The sequence below is a fragment of the Candoia aspera genome, chromosome 6, assembly GCF_035149785.1.
Source record: "Candoia aspera isolate rCanAsp1 chromosome 6, rCanAsp1.hap2, whole genome shotgun sequence".
NCBI lineage: Eukaryota > Metazoa > Chordata > Lepidosauria > Squamata > Boidae > Candoia > Candoia aspera.
In genome coordinates, this window is record NC_086158.1 from 5,038,834 (window position 1) to 5,063,166 (window position 24,333).

The following is a 24,333-nucleotide window of genomic DNA, read 5'->3' on the forward strand; positions in this document are numbered from 1 at the left end:
GAACTCCTTCACCACAAGCTCCCTGTGAAGAATCACATGGCTTACCTTGCAGGCATATCCTTAGGCTTCCCATAAGCTGTTCCTCAGGTGGATCCTCTCGTCCTGCACCACCTTCGGATCCTGCTGTTTACATTAGTGCTGTACAGCCCGTGGATTCGAAAGCAAAGAAGTGCTTTGCAGCAGCTCAAGGGGAGCTGTAACTCCTTAAAACAGCTTTGGCCTTTCTAAGTGGCCACACAATCCCAGGACAAGATGCACAGTATGCTCCTCCAAAGCACCTTTTTGTCTTTGAACTGAAGCACTGCCCAGTCTTAGTCTGAATTCCATTTTTTACTTTATCCATCTGTTCACTCAGAATGGCCAACTAGGGGGATTGATGGAAAAGGAGTTAAGAGAAACCACATGGAGTGTTGCTGTTATACATGATAATGGCTGCAAGGTCGTTATATGCACAACGATGGAAAGATCCACAAATACCTACGGTTGAAGATTGGATTGTTAAACTAATGGACTTGGCTCAAATGGCTAAATCGACAGTTTTAACAAGAGATCATTCTGTTTCTGCATTTATATCTACTTGGCAACCACTTTTGGACTACTTGCTTGTAATAGAAAAAAACAATGTTTTGATTTTGGGTTTTAGTGATTAAATGGTTTGTTGTGATAGAAATAATGTTATGATAGGTTAATTAATGGTGAGAGATTAGATTTGTAAATTTATCTACATCTGTATTGGAGAAAGTCAGAAGTCACTTTCCGTTTCTGCTTTCTTTCTATCGACACTTTTATAGTTTTTTCTTTTTTTCTTTAGTTCTGTTTTCTATCTATTCTATGCTTTCTTTTTTGTATCTTAATTATATTCTGAAAAATAATAAAGTTTTATAACTGCAGAATGGCCAACTAGGAATAACTCTGCAGGTTTTAGCAAAAAGAGCATCTGATTTGTTGCTCACCAACAAGTCATTTCTACATTTATGCCTCCACACCACTATCATCAAGTTTATGGCAGCGTGCACACCCTTCCCTTTGCACCTGCACTTACAATAAAGATTGCGTTGAGTGTGACAGATACAGACATGCATTTGCCAGCAAGGCTAGATCCAAGAGTCCACAATGGGTTTTAGGTAGTTGGTGACAGTTTAGGCCAGTGTTTTTCAAACTTGGCAACTTTAAGATGTGTGGACTTCAACTCCCAGAATTCTGAGACTTCAAGTCTTAACGTTGCCAAGTTTGAAAAACACTGATTTAGGCGAACTCTTGTTAATCATAGTAACAATAATATTGAGTGAATGTGAAAAAAGGAAGTTATAATGATGCCAATAGTAGTCGCTGTACTTGGTGCCATACCCAGCCATCTGGAGAACTCGGACATCATAGGAATGCAGGGAATCTCAGCTCATCAACTGCAAAAGGTTGCATTACTTGGAACTGAGCCTCTAGTACAATGCTTTATCTTAGACTCTATGTTGACTTAAAAGGGTCAGATGCCATCAGTAGACTGTGTGTAAACAGCAATAACAACAACAGCACAGAAGAAGAGGGAAGGAGACATGGGTTCTTTTCAATTCAGTCTTCTCAGCCATGAGCTCTAAAATCTTGCTTCTTGAACCAGAATCTGAAAAATGTGGATGTTTTGGCTTCCATAGTATGCAGGTAACTGCAGCCGCCAAGGCTGAGTTCACACAATATGATTAACCAGGTCAGGAAAGGTCTGGCTGCATTCACACAAGATGCTAAGTTTGATCAGTAATAACGTTGTTTGGGTATGGGTGGATTTGAGTGTTGTGGGATCCCACGTGTTTAGCTAGTTTCTACTTCAATGACTCAGTGTAGTGTGCAAACCCAGAAAATGGGTGCACTCAGAAACTACGTTAAGAGTGTGTGAATAGTCATGGTAAACTATGGTTTTTGCTTCAGGAAAATATTTTCTGTTATTCCCGTAATTGAATGATGTCATCTTCCCTTCCCTTCTCTTCCCTTCCCTTCCATTCATTTGATTTGGTACCATTACAACCAGGAGTATCCACAGGGTGTGGTCAAAAAAGTCAAGGTGGCAGCCACATTTTTATGTGGGTTGCAACAGAGCTTTGATTGCACCTTTTTTGACCACTCCCTGATCACAACAGTACAACTTACCAACTTAAAGGATAGAAAACTTACTGGATAAGTCAAAAGAGGGCGAATGCCTAGGCCTACTTTCTGCTCTAAACGTTATCAGCTTTTAACTGACCAGCCATGCAAATGTTCCCAGTTAATGCGTGAGAATATCAGAAATCACACGGCCCAAAAAACTCTTGTTTTTGCAGATTGCTATTTTACATTTTCATTTTTTATTTCAAAAGACATTTCAACAACACCTCACTTATTTAAAAACAAAATAAAACAAAAATACAGTGCTTCAAAATCTTGTTTAAAAAATGCTCTCCGAGGATACTTGGGGAAATAAAACCAGTACTGTATGAACTACTGTTTCGTGCACAAAAAGAACAGCAAAATAATAACCCAGATTTATATTTTTGCCTGAAAACACATTTCTTCCTATCACTTTTACAAGATACTTCCAACTCGCCTGTTCACCCTCTCCTGCCAGAAACAACATAAAGATCTTTCCCATCCCATTGAGTTCAATCTTTTCTGCAAATCACTATCCTGAATGGCTGCACTTTAGCACCCCACAGTCTCGATTACCTGGATAACAAAGAGCAAAATGGGGCAGTGTATTTTGGCAGGGACTGGAAAAGGACAGCATTTTTTTCTTTCCAGATGTTCTTTGACCAGTGAATGTGACTCTCATTAAGTAACAAAAAAACAGAAGATGTTGGAGTCAAGAAGAGGAAGGCGAAGCAAACGGGGGGTGGACTGGAATGGAGGCTGAAAAAATGCCAAGGAAACACATCCTAGAGGAAGCCATTAGCCACCCTCTTCTCCCTGTGCTTCCAATACCCATCTTTGTGCAATCTCTTTCTCGGGGAACATCTGAATGTAAAGGGTTGGGCAGGGCACAGAGAACCAGGAAGATTTAGTAGTATAGAGGAACCCGTCTCTAGGTTTGCTATGCCGTCTTCTGCTTCAGTTGGGCTCTTGTGGGGAATTTAATGTGCTCCAAGTGTTGCTCGACTACACATTGTAGCAGTTCCCCATCAATGGTGAGGGATGTTTGTCTATACCGACAGCAACTGCAGGTGATGCGCAAGAGAAAAAATGCAATATAAAACGAAAACAGAGAATCCACAGTGGAGAAACAGTACCCCAGTTCAGAAGCATCTGGGGAGCTAATGTCTCTGGGCTGGCCTAGACCAGGTTTACACAAGCTGAACCTGGTTTAGAGCAGACTTATCATGTGATAAGGAGTCCAGCCCAAGCCACAATGTCGTCATTGTGCAAACAATGCAACTTACGTTCTTCATAAATTATGTAACTACATAAACTGCAGAATTCACATCATTTACATGACATCAGGGCACACATGATGTCACCTACCCTGCCTTGACAACCTCATGCAGACACTGATGTCCATAAGCCACGTAAGTGTCTAAAACCAAATTTATGCCCTATATTTATTGCCCTCGAGCTCTATAGAACAAAGGAACCCAGCATTGGTGGTGTGCAAAACACATGAATTCTGAATGATCTTGAATGTAAAACGTCTCTCTTCGATCTCAAAACAGCTGACTCGCATTTGAACAGGCAATTTTGATCATTTAGAAAGGGTTTCAAGCTCAAAGTACCTTTGTTTCAAGTTCAAAACACCTCCAGCATGACCAAAACTTCCTGTTTCAAACTCAAGATGAGGCAGGGGAGGAGAATGCGAATAGTCCAAATTCAAAACCTTCTGAATACCCACGAAATCCAACTGTTGCATATTCCAACTTTTGCTTGTTAAACTCCCTTCTGGAACTTGCAACCTTCCATTATTGTCCCACCATCATTCCCTCAATTTTCGTTGATAGACTGACCTTTCTGTACAAGTGCTGATCGCTATGAACATACAAGCACACACACACAGCCAGAGTATTACCACCACAGAACAAAAATCAGTCTGAACACAGCACATGTACACAAACTTTTCACTGATATTTAAAGGTGGCTGAAATAAGAAAAGACAGGGATAGATACACAGGCAAAACCAGGAAGAGACTCCTAAGACTCCAACATCAGTTGAAATTCAGACATATATTTTTTTTAAAAATGGGAGACTAACTTGAGCTGGGATGTCACTCAGTTTGTTTCTACAGAAAAGTTGGCTAAGAGTCACGGATGTTCCTCAAACCGAAGGAAGCTTCTCGATCCAACATACATTTGGAATGATTTCAATTTAAACTGAAACAAGCTTTGCTCCTTCTAAAGGTCTCTGTCGTTTCCTCCTGCGGCAGATGCACTGATTCCAAATTAAATTTTCATCACGGCTTTGAAAGAGACCTGCAGAAACCAGGGGGATGAGAAAGGAGGAGATAAAAACAAACAATCTGGGTAAGCCACAAAGAAAAAAAATAGGTTATCTCCTTCAGGAAGTTGTTTCAAAAGAACAGTAATTTGGACACTGAATCCAAAAGCTTGAGAAACTGAGAGGACTAGATCTTGTCCAAGAAAAATAAGAACCAAGAGAATTCCCAACAATATATTGGATAATTAGAGAAAAGTCACACTGGGGGTTTAAGGGATGGATCTAACTGGGTTGCAGAACAATATTCAGTGTAGATTTTAGTCCCTTTGTCTAGAAACTTAGAAGGGGTCAGGGGTGTCCACAAGATAAAAGCTTTGGATCCTCTTGACTTTTCTGACCACACCCTGTGGACATTCTTGGAAGTGACAGAAGGAATAGGACATTTTTAGCCTGGAAAAAAGACAACTGAGGAAAGATATGGTAGCCCTTTTCAAATATCTGAAAGGATCTCAAGAGCTATTGCCTCTCATTCCTGAGGACAGGACATGGAATCATGGATTTAAGTTACAGGAAGGCAGTTGAGAAAAGACAGGGAAAGATACGTTGGACATTGAGAGAAACGTCCTAGTAGTAAGAGCAGGTTGGCGGGAAACCATGATCCCAAACAGAGGTGGGCTCCCCTTCAATGGATGTGTTCAAGAAGAAGCTGCATGGTCATTTGGCAAGGATGCTTCAATTTGGATTCCTGCGCTAAGCAGGGGGTTGGGCCCAATCACTTCCATGGCCCCTTTCAACTTTATGGTTCAATAATCCAGTGTCCACATAAGAAGCTGACCAAGTCAGATAGAGACTCAGCAGATGCACTTGCTGAGCATTGCAAACTCGGCTCATGTTAATCTGGGTTAGCTTCTTGTGGCTTGCACTCTGTCGGTGCACTCTGTCGGTGTATGTATCAAAAATCTCAAAATGGAGGCCACAACCATGTGACCAATGTCCTGCCCCTTTTTTACATGCATTGCAACATCTTGATGTTTTTGTCCCCCTCCCTGTGGACACTTCGTACAGTACAATCCCAGAAAATCAGTAACATCCACCACTCGTAGAAGACCGTTGTGAGAAGGTAGCTCTTGTGGTGCTCCTCTGACATTTATTTCACTTTGTCTTCTGCCTCCTACCCAGGCAGGTGTTCTGCTGTTGATAAGAAAAGGATTCACTACAATAAAATGCTACTCAAAATCCAAAAGGAAGCTCATGGGTATTTCAGAAAAACCTGAGATCGCTCTTGGACTAAAACCCCTGAATGAAGACTCTGTAACTTAGAAATTGGGATACTTGCAAGTCAGAGTGATATAATGGAAGTAGTTTAGACCAGGGTTTCTCAACCTTGGCAACTTTAAGATCTATGGATTTCAACTCTAAATTCTGAGAGTGGAAGTCGACACAAGCTAGTTGGGGAATTCTGGGAGCTGAAGTCCATGCATCTTAAAGTGGCCATGGTTGAGAAATACTGTTTTAGGCAATTACCTAGTTAGCTTCTTATGCGCATCAGATCGAACAGCCAAGAGGGTAGATAGCTCATGGTTCAAAGTGTTACGGGAATCCAACCACTGTCTTACCCAGTATGTGGTGGGAACCAGAATGGCACATTTATTTATTTACAGGCAGTCCTCACTTAACCATTTGTTTAGTGATGGTTCAGACTTACAATGGTGATGGAAAAAATGACTTGTGACTGGTCCTCACACTTACGATCATTGCAGTGTCCCCACAGTCACGTGATCACGATTTTTGACCTTCCCAACTGGCTTCTGGCAAGCAAAACCAATGGGGAACTACATGATTCACTTAACAACCACATGGCTCACTTAATGCCGGCAGCAATTCACTTAACGATCGCTGCAAAAAAGGTTGTAAAATTGGGTCAGATTCACTTAATGACTGCTTCCTTTAGCAATCAAAATTCCAGTCCCAATTGTGGTCATTAAGCGAGGTCTACCTGTATTTGGGCATGTTGTGTGAACACCTTGCCCAGATTTAGGGGGTGATGTGAATCTGACCCCAAAGATTAGATCAATGCAATCAAAAAGCAAAAGACTACCGCTGTAGTAAATTCTTGCCCAAGGCAAGGAGCTGGGCTAGATGATCTCAAGGTCCTTTCAACCTTGACGGTCTATGATTCTACAAAGGAACTCTGAATGACCAGCAATACTTTCTGACTCGCCTCCCCGCACCCTGCACTTCTTTCCTGGATGTTTTATCTGGCCCAGTAAAACAACTCCTGTGGTCTCCCTCATAAACTGTACCTGCTGGCCAATGTGGGGATTTAATTTATACTGCTTGCTATTTGAGTAGTTTAAAAGCCTGTTTTTATTGCTTTTTAAATTAAAAAGAAATTGGAAGAGCGAAAGAGAAGTCCATGGAGAGTTCTGAAGGGGGCAGCAAAAAGGGGGAGCTTTTAAAAACTGGCTCACTGTGACCGGGCAGAAATCCAGAGATTCATATATCATGATGCACTTACGCTCAGCCCTGTTTGGAAAATATGCAGCAGGATCACGGGCACTTAGAAGTTACCGTACATCTTGATTCGCTTGTTCTGCAGTTTGGTCTCCTGTGGGAACCCAGCCTGTTCAGCTAGCTTGTGGGTCAGTGCATCGTGAAAACTGGGAATAGGGGTCCATTCAGTCGCCAGGTTAAGCCCATACGAAAATTGTAACCAAACTCCTAAAAGCCAGTTGGCTGCTTATCTACAAATATTATTGTTCTCTCCAAAGCCAGTTGTTTTAGGGGGCTTCTCTTCGGCTGGGTGTGACAAATCTCTAGTCTCAGGAATGGCAAAACTGTCCCCTAAAGCATCTGACAATGTGACCCCATCCTAAGAAGCCTGAATGGAGGGAATTAGCATTCATTTGCAAAAAAAAGAAAAAGAAAAGAAGCCCCGCCCCCTTAACCCTTTTAGCCAATGGCATAACCAGGGAAAACCAGACTCTGGAGTAGGAAGGCAGATTTAGCAACCGTATGTTTGACTGGCTGCTTAGACCCAAGGCGTAACTGTTGGTATATTTTCCTTGATCAATCAAAACAACAGCTGGAGAGTTGAGAGCTGTTGATAACTGAAGAGCCTTCCAATTATCCTCCACATCCTATAAAACTGAAAGAACAAGGTGGGCCTGCCAAACAGCATCCGAACAGGAGGTCCAGATGACTTTCTCTAACCATCCTCTCTTCACTGCACACTGAACTTGTGCTGAAACAAAGATCGGAGGCAAGCAGTGACTAGTTTAGCTAGTCCTGCTGTATTTGTTTTTATCTGGAATATTGTGTTTGCAATTCTTGCCTTCTCTGGCCTTTCTGATATTTCTCTTTCTGCCATAAGCTCCTTCTCATATCTAGAGAGCTGGCCTTGTTCATTCAGTAAGAGACATATTCTTTAAAGCCACCCCTGTGTGCAACATGACCTGGCTAGCCAACTACCCTCATGTGTTTCTGACTGGCAAAAGATGTATCAGTTCTGTATTTCTGGAAGATCCGAAGCACTCTGCTTTCTGTAAGGTTTCCCAGAGCTGGGCCAAAGGGAAAAGTCCTTAATAGAAGGGCTAAAAACTCCCCAGATGGACAGACTCAAGTGTGTCAGGAGGTTTAGCCCAGCGGAAATGTCTTTTACTCAGGGACCCTTGAAAGAAGCAGCTTGCCAGAGACATTTAAATTATTCCCCCCTTACAGCTTCTAACATGGTGGCAATGGAGCTGCACCCTTCTTGACATGCCTGTAGCTTCCTTTTCCCGCCCGCTGCTATTCGGATCTTTGCTGTTTTTAATTGTTTCTCCTGCGTCAATGACTTCTTGGTTCTTTAATGCTGTCAGCCGTTCTGTTTTCTTTGGAATGATGGGATCGACCAGGTGGAACTGCACATTCTGAAATTGAAAATAACCTGACTTTCACATCAATCCGCGAAGAAGGAGCTCACCTCTTGTAACCTTTGTCCTAAAGTCTCCTTGCACCAAAGGCTCTTCCTGTATAAAAACAAACAGAACCTTATTAGAAGAGCCAAAAAATACGGGACGGGCCCTATCTCGGGCTTCCCTGGAGAATTCCTCGGCGCTTCTGGCTCTCCTTCACTACCAGCAGCAGGAAAAACACCTCTGATCATCCCCAAGCTGAGCGCTGTGCAAAATCTCCAATGAGCCGTGTTGTGAGCAGGAACCAGATCAACTGCATCTTCTGAAATTCTTGGGAAATGTAGAAAGTGGGCAGGTTTTAAGAGCACTCAGGGTGATCTCTCAGGGATGTCACTGCCTGTCCTAACAACCAGGAAACACACTGAGACATGGAACTGGTCTCTAATATTTATTGCTAGTACTTAACAGGAATCCTAACAAACTGAAGAAGCGTGGGAAAACCCAGACATATAACCCCCAAGGGTTAAGGCGGTCCCGATCTGTGTCTCTTTGAATGGCTGAACAATTCATCAGTGCTACGCATGCGCTTGACAGTCTGGATGGGAGCCCCCTGCTCGCCATCCTTACTCATGACACTGCCCATGGTTCTACACCTTCAGAAGCCTCTTCTTGGCCACTCTAGGAGGTCCAGCGCTGGACTAAATGATCTGATCTACAGTCTCTTGCTTTCTTATTAAAGAACACTGCTGCTGTTGTTTTTGTCCAGGAAAAAAAAAACCGAGTTCAAAGGAGGGGTTATGAGAGACACTGTACCTCAGCTAAGAGTTGAAAAGGGCCAATGAGGCCATCAAGTCCAATGTCATGACCAGGGGTGGAATCAAATGGGGACTTCCTCAGATATGTCCATCTAGAGCTGTGTTTCTCAATCTTGGCAACTTTACGATGGGTGGACTTCAACTCCCAGCATTCCCCACCCAGCATGGGTGATCTGATTAAAATTCCCTAAACTCTCAGCTAGGTTGGCCTTTGGCTGGGTGGAAATTCTTAGAGCTGCTGTGGCAACAGAGGAAGGCTAAGTGGTTGAATGGCTATTGAGCATATTACTTTGTAATTTTATATTTTGATGCTTTTAAAAGGATAATTTTATTGTAAACCGCCCAGAGTCCCCTTTTTGGGGGGAGATGGGCAGTGATAGAAATGAATGAATGAATGAATGAATGAATGAAAGAAAGAAAGAAAGAAAGAAAGAAAGAAAGAAAGAAAGAAAGAAAGAAAGAAAGAAAGAAAGATTAATTATTATTCTCACCTGTCTATTTTTGTTGCTACAATCACTGTGAAACTGCCTTCGGTGTCAGGCAAGTATGTCGATGGGACAATGGCATAATTTCCTGAAGACAGTCGGCACGTCTGACTTACTTCCTGGGAGTAACAATGAGGCACACAACTAACCACTGGCTCCAATTGCAGGAAAGCTGTGGAAGGCATTTTCACATGGTTGTTATCACTGGGAACCTGAAGAGAAATAAGAAAGTCTTCCCTGTAATCTCAATTTATGTTTTGGATATCAAAGGGTAGGTTTACTCATAACGTGGATGCAGATCCTCCCCACAGACAGCTGCTGCTTCACAGCTGGCAATCAGGATTTGAAGCCATGGTTAGAGGCTGGTTTGAAAATGGCAGGTTAAATGTTTTGCTGTCATGTCTGAATGCACAGACCAACAAAAGAGTCAATGATTTCCCATTATAAAGATGGGGATGCTGAGAAGAACTAAAGTAGAAAAGTCCATTTACAAGCTCAAATCATAGGTAGATTCCTGAATTATGGTTAGCAAAGCACATTACCCTATCCACATTTAACACAGTAGATCAGTGTTTCTCAACCTTGACAACTTCAAGATGTGTGGACTTCAACTCCCAGAATTCCCCAGCCAGCCTTGCTGGCTGGGGAATTCTGAGAGTTGAAGTCCACACATCTTAAAGCCGCCAAGGTTGAGAAGCACTGCTGTAGATCACAATGAGGTCAAAAAGTGGGCAGTATCACTTACCTTTCTTTCTGACATTTCTGGTAGGGCCTTCAGAAGCCTCTATTTGGCCATTCTAGGAGGTCCAATGCCGGACTAAATGATCTGATCTACAGTCTCTTGCTTTCTTATTAAAGAACACTGGCCTGATTCACATCACCCTAAGCCATAAGCTAGTTTGTTCAGTTGTCCATGGATTATGGTTTAGCATGTTGAATAATCCAGAGCTGGGAGGATTGACTTGACTAGTTATGGCTTATCACAACATGCAAAACCAGCACGCTTAGGCCAGTGGGACAGTGAGCCTAATTCCTCATTCTGCCAGGTTGACTGACAGGTGCTCTTCACACAGCAGATAATCAACCTGTGCAATCCGATATTGCAACTCTTGGTGATGGCCACCTGATAAATTCATGGAGGACAGCTCTGTCACGGGCTGTCTTTGGTCTTAAGAGCTCAATGTAACTTCTAGGTTGGAGGCATGCTTCCAAATCCTAGTTGCAGGGGAACAAAAGGAGGTGAGAGGTAGCCATCTTAAGTTTGCAAGCACCCCAGAGGCATCTGATTGGCCTCTGTGAGAAACAAAATGCTGGTCTAAAACAGGTCTTGGCCTGATCCACCAGGCCTATTCACATATTCCTATGGCCAGCAACTGGTCTCTTAGAAATTTATACACCACAACTGGGGAAAAGACCCCTTTCCAACATTGTGAAAATCTGAGAAAGAAGATCTAATTCAATCAGCAACTGTGAACTTGAAGGTCACCTGGAAGATATGAAACCCAATTGGACGGCACTTGTTATCTGGGCAATGCTGGCGGACAGCGACCTTGATGCTCCTTTGCCCAACTCCGGCAGGAACAGACAAAGGGAAGCAGGGATTGGTGTGGAAGGAGGGGAAATTCCTGCTGCCCCCTGCATTCTGTCCTTTCCTCCAAGATCCCTCCAGCTGAGCCGTCTCCCACTCGCCCCCTGGAAACTCTTCATGGATGGTGTTATCAGGCACTGGCAGTCTGATCTCACTTTCAAGAAAAAGAGAAGATGGGGGAGATGGGTGGCAGAAATAATAGAAGTTATATACCATGAGGCCTCTCTAGCCAGAATACCAGCTTCAAAAGCATTGCAAGCAGTAGCTTTCCATGTCCTCTTTGCTTTCTGTCATCTGTGTGGAATGGAAAAGAAAAGATGTCTCAAGGTAGGGGAGAAGCTACTATCAGGAGGCAGGTGAAAAATGGCTCTGCTTCTTGTTTCCATCTATGGATCTCAAGGAGGCAACAGAAATCTCAAATGAAAGTCTGGAGGAAGTTTTGAGATGGATGAGGGCAAACAAGGACGTAGCATCCACAGAAACCTACTCAGCCTCTGAGACTGGCTTCCCTCCTCCTGCATCATCAAGGTCCATCAAAACAAGGGGAGTTGGAGACAGAGCCTCCTCAATGGCAGCCCCACATTGGTGGGAAAGGAAGATGTACTGTAGGGCCTCTTAATACTTCACAGTACTTCAAGAATAGTTAATGTTATCTGGCTCTTGAAAAATTTCCACCTTTTCTTAGCATTTTATGTTATCAATGCAAGTTAGTAACTCAACATTGCTATTTTTACGCCTCTCATCATGCCCAGCCCACCTAGTACAGGCTTGAGTCTCAAAGCCTCCTGAAGCTTCTCAATAAAAGCAGAATAAAAGCTTATTGTAAGCCTTTAAATATAAGGGGAAGGACCTCATGGGAAAACTCTGCAGTCAATATTTTGGTCTGAAGCTATATTTGATTGGTTCTCCAGGAACATCACAACCGTTGTTCAGATCATGGCAGCACAGGAGAACCAAAATGTAGCAAATTGAAGCCTTTTCATATTATCCAGGGCTGAAATTTAGGGGGAGAACACTCATTTTGCAAGCAGAAGCCAAAAGGTCCAATCTGGCCTGGAAGAGACCCTGTACCTCAATATCTGAAGAGATGTTGCCAGTAGACAGACCACAAACCAAAGATCTGGCTCCATACATTGTAATTTCTCTGTTTCAAGGGTCCCCATTTCTCTTCTCCATTTTGCCTTCCCCCACCCCTATTTGCCTTTTGCTGGATGTACCTGAGAGAAATTCTTCCACTGGAGAAGACCCGAAGCAGGAAGTTTCCCTCAGCATTATTCAGAAAAGTGCTGGGGACAACCAGGTAGTACCCAGGAGAAAGGTCACAATGAAGATGCACCTCTCGGTTGAAAGAATGGCATGCTGTGCTCGAAACTGGGGGAGCAGAGAGAGTCTTTGGAAGGTTAAACTGTTTCTTCTCAACCTGGAAGACAAGAGCAACAGCACAGTGCTGAATACGTAGGTATGGGAAAGAGTATCATTCTACAAAATGAGAAACCAGAGTTGGTTTTTAAAGCAGATCAGGAACATATGTATATTCTCTGTTCATACTTGGGTCCTGAATTACAGTCCAGTTGGCCACTAAAACACCCTTTAAGAACCCCTTTTGTGCTCAAAATTAAAGAGGCTCTGGTGACAAGGCATTCATTGAAGAAGACCTGGATACTTCAGGAGACAGTGGCTGGATTGAGCAGCACGAGCTCAGGCCACTGTTGCTTTGCCAACTATATTGGATTTTGTTCCTGCATTGGATGGAGCTAAATGATCTCCAAGATCCCTTCCAACCTGAACACACAATGATTGGCTCCCAGTCCATTTCCAGACCCAATTAAACAGTGACTTTTGCCTTTTGACAACTTTCATAACTTAGAGACCAGATTCCCTGAAGAATCCCTGCCTTTGTTTTCCCCAGCCCTGTCAGCCAAAGTTTATTTTTGCAGATTTTATGACTTGCTTTTGGGGGTGGGGGCGAAGTAGACTGCAAGTTAAAAATGCAACATGCATAGCTAAACCCTACAGAAAACATTTGGTCTGTAAGTAATAAAATATAAAAATAAAGTGTCTGGGTAGTATAGTGGTTAAGGTGTTGGACTGAGTGACCCAGATTCATATCCACCCTCAGTTATGGAAGCTCCCTGGATAACTCTGGGCCAGACATGCTCACTCAGCCCAGCCTACCTCATAGGGTTGTTGTTATGGGGGAAAAGTGTGAGATGGAGTGCTACATAGGCCACCTTGTGCACCCACAGTAAAGGCAGGATATAAATCTATCAAATCAATAATAAAATAAATAGGAACAGTGGACCAAAACATGACTTAAGTGCACTGGATGCTAATGCTTCTTAAAGACAGATCAGGATGAGTTAATCTTTCAAAGCCTTCTCAGGGCCAACAAAGAAAGAATAATCCCAAGAGGGTAGACCTGTTAGTCCTTCAAGGTAGTCCAGACAAGAAGCACAACAATGAATCTTAACTCTATCTTTATTTCAAGGTTACATTAACAGAATCTTGCAAGACTGAAAGTATTTCTCCCCTCCTTTCCTTTTACTCTCCAGAAAACTAGGGCGGGTCCCTTCTGAAATGGTTCCCCTGCCCCTTTTCCTTCTGTGGGCTGAGACACCTTTTACATGCCAGTTATCCAGTCTGTGGCTCTTCCTCCTGTCTCCCAAGGTCATCCCCACAGACCATTACAGGACCACAAAGAAGACTGTCCTTGAGTATTAATCAGTGGCATCGAAGAAAACTGTAGGAAAACTCTTGCAGATAGGTGATTCTAGAACCTACTTTAATGTCATTTCTGGCCCAAAGTGTTTTGATTCTTTGGGGACACTTTAATTGGTGACTGCCTTCAATGTGCTTTATGTAAGTTAGATGTTCTTATGCTGTTCTGGTCAGTTATATAAGCTGATGGGCTGCATTTTGGGATTTTTAGCTTGGTGGTATGCCACCTTCAGAGAAAAGTTAGTGGGTGATGCAAAAATATGTCCTGTGAACAAGCCCCAAAATTAAATCTTGCACAAGCTGGCTTCATTCCAAGTTCGTCAGGCTGTCTAGTCACACCACAACCCTACCTCTTTCAAGGAATTTTAGGGTAGATCCAAATGACATCAACTTGTACTGGTGATTCCCTTGTCTTTTTTGTATTTTATTCTCCCATAAAAAATCCATTAAGGAAGAAAAGACAGAATTGCTGTTCAGTGCCATTTAATTTAACGCAAGGAACTTTCTATCTTGTAGCCTCTCAAATTTTGTAAGGCAAACCGCGAGTGGGGGAGACGAGGATAAAGCCAAACGCTTGGCAAAACCGGTGGGGGGGTGGGGGGGTGGGGGGTAAGGCCATCCCTCCCCAAGTATCTGAAATTACAGCAAGGATTTCCTTGAGGAAAGAGAACAGATGGCACTTTATTATCCACCTGGGGCAGCCAGAAGGTAGATGATGGTCTGGAGACTGGGGCATCCGCAAGGGAAGTAAAAAAAAATCAAGATGGCAATTGCAACTGTTTGATTGAAGCCTCACTCTTTTTTTAACATGCATACATCACCACTCCCACAGTAAAAATGTGAGGGGCTTTACTCACACAACCGCCATCTTGACTTTTTTGACCCCCTTCCCCAGCCTGGAAGATTACTGTCACTTTGTGTATTTTAGGCAGCTTTGAATTAACTGAACTCCAATCAAGTAACTAGATTCAAGTGCTCCGTGGCTGCAAAATTCATGTGGTTAGTCACATCCTCTAGCTCACCTACCCCCATAAAGGAAAACCAAAATTTAAATAGATATGTGTTAATTACATACTATCACCTTCAGGAACACAGTTATTCAGAGGCCAAAGCATCCAGGGCACATCGCAATATTCTTATTCCAATTCCTCCCTGAAACTGGAAAGGCCAACCAAGGGCTTCAAGCCACAGCATTCAACCGGATTCATTTCTGTCCGCAAGGCTGAGGACTAAAACATTACTCCCCAGAACACAGAAAGGACTTGTCCGCTTCTACGCCCAGCTCGTCTTTCCTACCTTCCATATGTGCAAGCCCACGGCATGGTAGTTCTTCCCTCGGATGCCAACCACCAAGGAGGGATCGACTTCTGGAAAGCGAGGCCAGGACCGAATTCGGCCCGCCCAATCCGTGCTGTGCTTCCGGGGTTTCTGCAGGAGGGCGATGCACACCTCGCTCTGCTCACAGACTCTCAGCCAGAATTTGGGGTTCGTCGGGAAGGTGCTGTTGTTACGGCAGCCCCCCGCAGACTGTCCCCGCACCCAGGATCCATACAGTTTCTGCGTGTGGCTCAGCACTCTGTCTGTCGGGAGAGGAACAGATACCCCACATCACATCACTCCGCTGCGTGAGAGTAATGAAACTTCTCAAAACGGCTTTTCTCGCAGGCAAGACCGAAGGGAACGGTGCAGTCAAGATGGAGGCGGCGGCTAAAGGAAAGGTAATATTCTGGCATGAGGCTTTTCCCCTTAAAAACTGCCTCCTTTCCAGCACTGCGTACCAGTGTAAAGGCTTTGAAGCTGCCCTTCTTCCGTGACCGGGTAACCGGTGATGACCTCATCGAATTCCGTGAAAAATTCCTCTTCTTCGGCCCAAAAGTCTCCTTCCTGTATCTGGGACAGAAGTTCAGCGGCCACCACAGGATCCAGCTGACTCCATCCTGGACCACTGAAGGCCAGAGACCAGAATGAGTATTAATAGGGTTACTAAGCGTCAATATGGCAGTTTGTAAGTGTGTGAGTGAGTGTGCCACTGGGTGTGAGTGGGGCATTTTCATCTAGAACCAGAACGTAGCAGGAGAAACTCAATCCTCTCTCTTCAGCCCTGCAGTCTTGATCTATTGCCCTAAAACAGTGTTTCTCAACCTTGGCAGCTTTAAGATGTGTGAACTTCAACTCCCAGAATTCCCCAGCTAGCATGGCTGGCTGGGGAATTCTGGGAGCTGAAGTCCACATATCTTAAAGCTGCCAAAGATGAGAAACACTGTCCTGAAACATTAGAGCTAAGTCTGAGAGGGGCTGGTAGTCCTCATTGTTAGGGCCATCGAACAGCAAGCATGCTAGGTATAGGGCCAGGTGGCTGAGGTGTTTAACTTCCCTCCCACAAGGGTGCCCATTCTCCGGCCTCCATCTGGCACCCCTCAAAGGGAACGGCGAGACTTTCACAGACAGGTGCGTTGTGGGAACGGGATTAAAATGGCAGCTCTGAGTTGGGGGTTCTTCAACTATCTGCAGATGCTGCCAGGCCGGCAGCTGTGAGAGTTTCTCTCTTCAGGTCTAGTTTGGCTTGATGAAAGAGAAAGGCCAACATTTGTTGTGCTTAATGGTCTGGAAGTGTTAAAACAAATGGATGTGGGTTGGCCCCACCATCAGCAGAGCTGGTCTCCTGATAATAGCTGGGCATCTTGCTAGATGGGGCTTCTTTTGAAAAGTTCTCACGAAGTCCTGCAGGTGATGGCTTTGGTATTTCCTTTGCCCAGTGAACGCTTTGCCCTAAAGGACACCGGGCCAGTGACAAGCCGCAGAGGGCTGAAGTTCTTCTTGTAGACCAGTGTTTCTCTACTTTAGCAACTTGAAGATGTGTGGACTTCAACTCCCAGAATTCCCTAGCCAACTCCCAGAATTCCCCAGCCAGAATTCTGGGAGTTGAAGTCCACACATCTTCAAGTTGCCACGGCTGAGAAACACTGTCATATACTGTTGGTATTTGTTTCTGCTTGGACTAAGGAGACTCAAAGACGCCCTGGTTACCATGATAACAGATCGTTTCATAAGTGTTCAGCAGAGCCAACAAGTCAGCTTCATTAATCTCAGGTTAAAATGCAACAAGGTTTAAGTGTCAAATAACCTTATATGGGAAAACTGTAGTTTGAAACCATCCTCCACTTTCTTGCTTAATTTGCATTTAAATAAGCCAGCTCTGCCAGAGCCTCCTCTTTGCCTCTCCTGTTTGCAGCCTCTCTTTCTGCTCAGCACACTTGGGTGTGTGCGTGTATTTGTAAGTATGCTCTTTTGTATTTAAGAAGCTTTTAAGCCCATCCAGGCTCTGGATGAGAAAACTGTTTATATTCTATGCTTTGTTTAAATACAATTATTTTTGTTGAAATGCCTGGTGTCTTCTTTCTGATCTCTTGGGCCAAATGCTTTCCAGCACTCTGCACAAACTCCAACATACACACTGGACTCAAAAGATGGCCCACTCACCCCTCCCTCCAGGGCCCTTTCCAACAGCGCCTCCCCCAGGGATTGTGGATCCGCAGCAGGACAGTCTCCTTCCTGGACACCTTGGAGAGGTCTTGCATGTCGACGACAATGAAGGCGTGGAACTCCCCCAGCTGGCTGGTCCCTGACATGCAGAAAAGAGACAACTTGATGGCCGCCATTTCATCCCACCCCCGAGAGCTCAAATTAGGCAGAGCAGTTCCTGGGAAGCTATGTGAGGGTGGTGGGAGGGGCTCCAGAGAGGGGGTGTGGCTTCAGAGATGATGGTCCCCACCCACTGGCATCATCCTTGACAGGAGCATCCAGAAAATAAATGAGTCAAACGTCATCCATAACCTGGTGACTGAATTCACTCATTTGGCGGGGTTGCATAGCACAACGAATGGTAAACTAAAATCAAGAGAGCCAAATTCACACAACACACTAAACTACAAAACAAATAAATAACCAAGGATAATGTTTAGCAAGATTAGCATGCAGCGTAAAGGCAGTTGTTAGGCCTGCACTTGGTGCCCTAGATGCTGTATATACTCGCAGATAAGCTGAGAATTTTAGGTGCCAAAATACACAGAAAAAAGTGGGTTCGGCTTATCTGCAGATGGGCTTATCCGCGAGTATATATGGTAATACTTTTTTAAAGTACTGGTATATCCCGTATATACTCATGGATAAGCCCATCTGCAAATGAGCCGACCCCCAAATTTTTAACCAAAATACCATGAAAAACGTGCCACCCGCTTATCCGCAGGTTCAGCTTATCCGCAGATGGACTTATCCTTGAGTACTCATGGTAAGCAGCTGTATGGACAAAGTCTTTGGGTGGGCACAAAGTAATTGGGATTTACTAGGGATTTGCAGTAGGCTGGTAAACTGCCTTTTTCCATTTAACTTAGATGGCCCTGATGGAAGCTGGACTTAACCAGTAGTGAGTTTTGATGCGGTCATTAAGCGAGGACTACCTGTAAAGGTAGTTTCAGCCTTCCTGTGGAGTTGGTTTCCTGGTCTGGCCTACTTGGTGGGACTGACAGGAGAACAATGACAGAAGTGGCTCTGTAAAATTCCCCTTCCCCTACCTTCCCGTGAGCTAAAGACCGAGCAGCTCATGACGCATTTCTCCTTCAGGTTCATCAACCGCCTGAACACCGTCTTCTCCAAGACTTTGCCTGCCCTCTCTCGTTCCGTGTTTGGGCTCAGGTCTTTCAGGGACCAGCGTTCCGCGAGGCCTCCGGTCAGGTCAACTAGGGCGTCAGCCACCTGGCCTGCCCAGAGCTGCTCGTAAGATCCGTGGACCCTGAGAGCAGAACGATACAAACACCCGTAAGATTACCCACCTGCAATGGTACGTGGGAATGACCTTGGGAGACAGGGCCAAGAGACGCGGCCAAGGGAACAATCAGATAAAAGGCAGCTTGGCCCACAGCAGGAATGTGGGTGGGGCAAGTGTCTCAGAAGGGACCCTCCCTTTTTTCTTGGATTGCAAAGGCAAGGGGGGAGAGATGTACTTTCAGACTTTCAGGATTCTGTTAATGTAGCCTTACAATAAAGTAGAATTCACCCATCAGGCTGTGCTTCCAGTCTGGTCTACCTTGCAAGGCTGACACCAGCAGAGGCAGATGGGCAAGCAGGCAGACTGGAGGAATGAATCACTGGTGGAAGGGAGGGTTTCTGCAGGGGAGGAGTCAAAAAGGTTAAGATGGTGGCCAAGGCTATGCCATCAAAGCCCCATCCATTTCTAATGAGTCTCACGTGTGATACACAAAAAAGGGGTGGGGATTTGTTGCACAGCTGTGGCCACTGCATTGACATTTTTAACACATACCCCCATAGAGGGAAGGAGGGAGGAAAGAAGAAAGGACACTTTGGCTGGACCATTTTGGTGAAAAAAAAAAGTATTTTTGCCAACCTATGTCCTATTCTGCACCAGAGAGAGAGGGAAAGTAACTTACTTTATTGACATCCGAAGTTTATAAACCAGCGCTTATATGTTGTCTGTGGCAATTTATCTGGCCCATTTTTAAATCACAACCTACATCCAAAGGATGAGAATTCTTCAGGATGGGCTCTTAACAAAAGGCAAATCCGTTTGTTTTTTTCCTTTTCTATAACTAAATGGGTATGTCTTCCTCCCTCCCTCATTTATTGTTGTTACTTATTTTAAAACACATTTTTTTAAAATGCTACTTACACATTTTTTGATTGTTCACTCATACTTCGGGCCTCTTTTTTTAAAAAAAAAGTCTATTGAAAATATTGAAAATTGGTTTCAGGAAGTGATGGGTTGGTGACATTACCACTTTGGGCCAAATGGTGCACAGATAGCTCCAGCTCAAACCAGGAGAAAGACTAGATTCTGAAGTGCCATTTTTTCCACTTTAATTCACACTCGAAATGGGAATTCTAGGGGTGGCAATCCAACACACCTAAACTGTTCCAAGTTGGAGAGAAACGGGATCTTTCCAGACACCCTAGCCAGGATGAACATGCCCATCACATACTTGGCATAAGCTTTCTCCAGTAGGGGTAGCCAAAACACATCTTCCGTCTGGCACTGGGAGAAACAGAGCTTGCCCCCGAGACAAGGCAGGCGATCATCTATGGTGACCTCCACCCAGTGCCCAAACTGCCAGACACGACAAGTGAAATATCCTCTATATTTCTCATCCCTCCAACTGGGCTGACCTGGAGGTATAACCTGGGTAAGAGAAGAATTGCTCATTGGTACAAATATATTTGGTTGGAACAGCCATCAGTTTCCTATATGTGAGCACTGAAGCCCTCCCATCCAGCCTTTCAGAATATCCCAAGGTTCTAGACCTTATGGAGATAAAGGATATTTGAAAATGCTTGTAGAACAGGATCCAGTGAGGATGGCGCTTCTTCCCAATGCCTCCCCACCCTGCTCCATCTCCTCCTCACTCCCCGGAAATTCATGTCCTCCTCTTCTTCAATTTAATAGAAAAATTTGCTTGATTTGAATAATACCATTTCATGGCATAACTGGAAATACATGAACTGTGAGATTTTGGGTGCAGGGATGCAAAGGAAAATCAGCAATTTTATTAAGGTTAAATAAAATGGAATGGATGTAACAAATTTCACTTAGTAATCTTTTACAGGTAGTCCTCACTTAACAACCATTCATTTAGTGATGGTTCAGACTTACGACGGTGCTGGAAAAATCGACTTACAACCGGTCCTCACACTTACGACTGTCACAGTGTCCCATGGTCATGTGATCATCATTTTCAACCTTCCCGGCTGGCTTCTGGCAAGCAAACTCAATGGGGAACTGCGTGATTTGCTTAATGACCACCACAAAAAACATTGTAAAATCAGGTCAGATTTGCTTAAGGACCCCTTCGCTTAGCAGCTGAAATTCTGGTTCCCATTGTGGTCGTTAAGCGAGGACTACCTGAATTGCTAGATCTCAGTAAAGCAGCATTTTTCTCCCAGTCCTATTCCTTCCACACTGACAAATATAAAGTACAACAAAACCTACCCTAAAAGTGGGAATGAAAATGGTGCCTGTTAACAACAGGCTAGCATGAATCTAAAGAGCCCCCTCCCTTTACCTCTTGCTCCCTCGCAGACTAGTTGCAAGACTGAGCCCAGTTCATAATTCCTGCACTGACCCAATGCCCAGAAGGGAAAACAGACCGTTTCTTCCTAAGCGTCGTCTGCCCCACTGGCTACCTAGCCTGAAATCCCACCCTCTGGTGCAACATCTGGAAAGAGGGATCTACTGTATCTGCACGCAGCCAACTCATCTTTAAATCCTGAAGCCTCCTGACAATGCTGAGTTCTCGCTGTAGTGAGAGTTGAGGCATTTACACCTGCTAATATTACTCCCTGTGTTCTTAGTAATTTTCCAGTTATGATCTTAAAAGAATACAGTTTGCCAAGAGGTTCTGGGGAGGTCTGGAAGCTGTACTAAGGCATTTGACAGCTGTGTGTGGGGAGGGAAGAGGAGGAGCGGGGAAGATGATGATCATCCCGTCTTTTTTTGTTCAATTCAAGGTGGGGAATATACCTAATGCTCCTTCCTCCTCCTATTTTCCCCACAACCACCACCCTGTGCGGTGAGTGGGGCCGAGACAGAGAGAGTGGCCCAAAGCCACCCAGCCGGCTTCCATGCCTACAGTCTCCCAATTTCATGACCACACCAAATCTCCTCACCAAGCGCCCTCTGGTGTTCAGCAACACACATCACACCATGGATCTTTCCCTAGGGCTGAGCTGAAGCCCTCTCCACCCATCCTGGAGTAGGAAAAAAATTAGACCGTCATGAAATTAGTGGTCCGGGCCATTGATCCCTCCCCTGCCTCTACTCCTCAGATCCCAGTCACTGCCAGTGCCCTGACATTCCTCCAGGGTAGTAACAAAGCCTTCATGCCTCAAAGCTGCCCTTGGGTTGTGTTGGGAGAAGGGAGAAAACCCAGCTTTAATACTGGAAGAACTCAAGACATCTTAAGCCCATTTCACTGCAGATGGGCTAGAGCTGGGATCAAGCCAACATTGTGGGGATAAGACAGAAAAAAAGATGTGCTGGTGCGTGCTTCTGCTCAGTTTGAGCTAACCCATTTGGCTGTCTTTCCTGCTGCCAGATCAAGTTGGCAGACATGATCTGGAGAAGGAGAACAGGGAGGCTGTGACGTGAAGGACACCCCAGTGGCAGGGGAGGCCCTACCTTGGCTAGCAGGTATTTATTCTTCTGCAAAGCGGCGCATGCACAGAGAAACCAGCAATCTCCCAGCATCCCTTGCTTGACCTGCCACTCATGTTGATTGTCTGAAAATAATCGAGGTGAAGAACAGATCTCCTGTTGGGGAAGAAGAAAAAGAAAATTTAGAAAGGAAACCCACCATGTTTGCCTGCCTGCCTGCCTTCTGCGTTCAGACTCCATAAAGTAACTCTGAACTGTTTGAGAGATGTGGTTGATTTTACTCCCTGTCCTCCATTTCCTAGACTTGAGCCCATGCAGTAGAGTGACTGGGTGACTCGCTTCTAAACCAAGCCCACTGTTCTCGCCATCCAATGAATTACTCATATTTGATCAATTCTGTCCCTTTCAAAAAAGCCTAAAAATGTATCCTGTATGTAGTCGCAGATAAGCCCATCTGCAGATCAGCTAACCCTCGAATTTTTAACCCAAATACCATGAAAAATGCACTATCTGTGGATAAGCTGACCCACATTTTTCATGGTATTTTGGTTAAAAATTCAGGGGTCTGCTTATCCGTGAATGAGTTTACACACGAGTATACACAGGAATACGGGTACTTAAAAAAATTATTACCATATATTACATATAAACCCATCTGCAGATAAGCTGAACTTGATTTGGGGATGTATTTTGGCACCTAATATTCTCAGTTATCCACAAGTATATACAGTATGTAGGGTTTATTTTCTGGCTCAGGAACGTGAACCACTTTGAAGAACTGCAAAACGATTACTTGAAATTATTTATTTCGATCGTTGTAAACCGCCCAGAGTCCCCCGATGGGAGGAGATGGGCGGGGACAAATTAGATAGATAGATAGATAGATAGATAGATAGATAGATAGATAGATAGATAGATAGATAATTTCAGAATGAGAGAACATCTGATCACTGGAGGGGTGCCTAGCCTCTGGCTGCCAGAATGAAACAACTGTCACAGGCCACAAATTATCTCTTTGATGCTGTGCACACCAAAGGAAAGGAGGAAAGAAGGCCGGAGAAGCTGTTGGACAACAGGTGAGGATGTGCACACAGCTGAACTATTAAACAGGTACAGCAAGAAATCAGCTGGGCAAAAGACTGATCTAGCATTCCAGGTGGAGAGAAAGTTGCTTGTGCATGGGTATGGTGGGGTTGGGGAATTTTCTGAGCTGGAAATTCCAGTAAAATTGAGTTCTGAGAAGTAGTAAAGTAATCAACATGTTCAATTAAAGGTGCTTAAAGTTCCCCTGCAGATTTCTGTGCTATGTATGTGAAGATCTTTGCTAGCAGGCATGCGTTTCATTTCTACTTTCTGAAATACGGAAAGTTCCTTTGGACTATTGTCTAGATAGGAAAGTACTAGGGGTTTACCAATCATCCCACTGGAGTTTCAGAAACAAACCTGAGGTCTCAGCCAATAAATCTCCCCTTTGAACTGAGCCAACGGAGTAGAGCAGTCGTAAAAGAGAGAATCATCATTAGCCGGAAACGCAAGGTCCTTGTAAAAGTCTCTCTTGGGGTCTGCCAAAATCCCGTCTCCCAGCATCTTTTCCAAATCTGCAAGTACTTGCAGCCCCTTCAGAGGCAACAGGGCTCTAATTTAAATCTGCAAAACATATTAGGAGGCCAGGGGAGAGAAAACTGCTTTAAAATGGTATTTAAGAAAGTAGGCACAGTTGGAAAAGCCAAGATGGCCGTAAAGGGACGATGACAACGTTTTTGAGCAAGCCAACACAGAATAGAAAAAAATGCTTGATAAGAGAACCTGGAGTTATATTTCATTCTATACATATTTAACGTGCTGGCTTTTTTTTTTTAAACTGAACAAAGCACAGAATAAAATTAAAAGGGACAGAGCAAACAAGGAAGATAAACCAAGAACAAAACAAAAGCAAACAGCAGAACAAAAAGAAGAAAAGGTGCAATTTCAAAGAGAACGCTTACCTTGAAATATCCATATTCAGTACGAGCAATATTTAAGGAAAAGCTTTGTTAATACAGTGAATAAAGGGTTAACCTGCAGAATTCCACACCACAAGATGCAGGATGTTTCAGAGAATAGGTAGGTCTATCAGTGATGGTCAGCCTTGCCACTATATCAGTGTTTCTTAACCTTGGCAACTCTAAGATGTGTGGACTTCAACTCCCAGAATTCCCCAGCCAGCATGTTGGCTGGGGAATTCTGGGAGTTGAAGTCCACACATCTTAAAGCACTAAATTGCTTTACTGCACAAAAACACTGCAC

At 44.2% G+C, this 24,333-nt stretch overlaps 1 protein-coding gene across 1 annotated transcript; it reads right to left on the reverse strand.

Annotated features, from left to right (window-relative positions):
* Positions 1-2,313: 2,313 nt before the first annotated feature.
* Positions 2,314-23,694, reverse strand: CAPN10 (calpain 10). The gene is made up of 12 exons (XM_063306317.1): positions 23,491-23,694; positions 22,072-22,203; positions 19,880-20,076; positions 18,458-18,675; positions 17,367-17,508; positions 15,665-15,831; positions 15,183-15,466; positions 12,386-12,588; positions 11,067-11,322; positions 9,587-9,792; positions 8,349-8,394; positions 2,314-4,419 (listed from the first exon to the last, which is right to left on the reverse strand). Exons 1-12 carry the CDS (start codon positions 23,632-23,634, stop codon positions 4,390-4,392), a joined length of 2,025 nt encoding a protein of 674 aa, XP_063162387.1. The 5' UTR covers positions 23,635-23,694; the 3' UTR covers positions 2,314-4,389.
* Positions 23,695-24,333: the final 639 nt, after the last annotated feature.

Coding starts and splice junctions, on each gene's coding strand:
- CAPN10 (XM_063306317.1), bottom strand. CDS start 23,634: ATGCTGGGAGACGGGATTTTGGCAGACCCCAAGAGAGACTTTTACAAG. Junction 22,204..23,490: donor TTTATTGGCTGAGACCTCAG/GTTTGTTTCTGA, acceptor CTTCCCCAACAG/GAGATCTGTTCTTCACCTCG. Junction 18,676..19,879: donor CTGGAGAAAGCTTATGCCAA/GTATGTGATGGG, acceptor TTCTGCTCTCAG/GGTCCACGGATCTTACGAGC.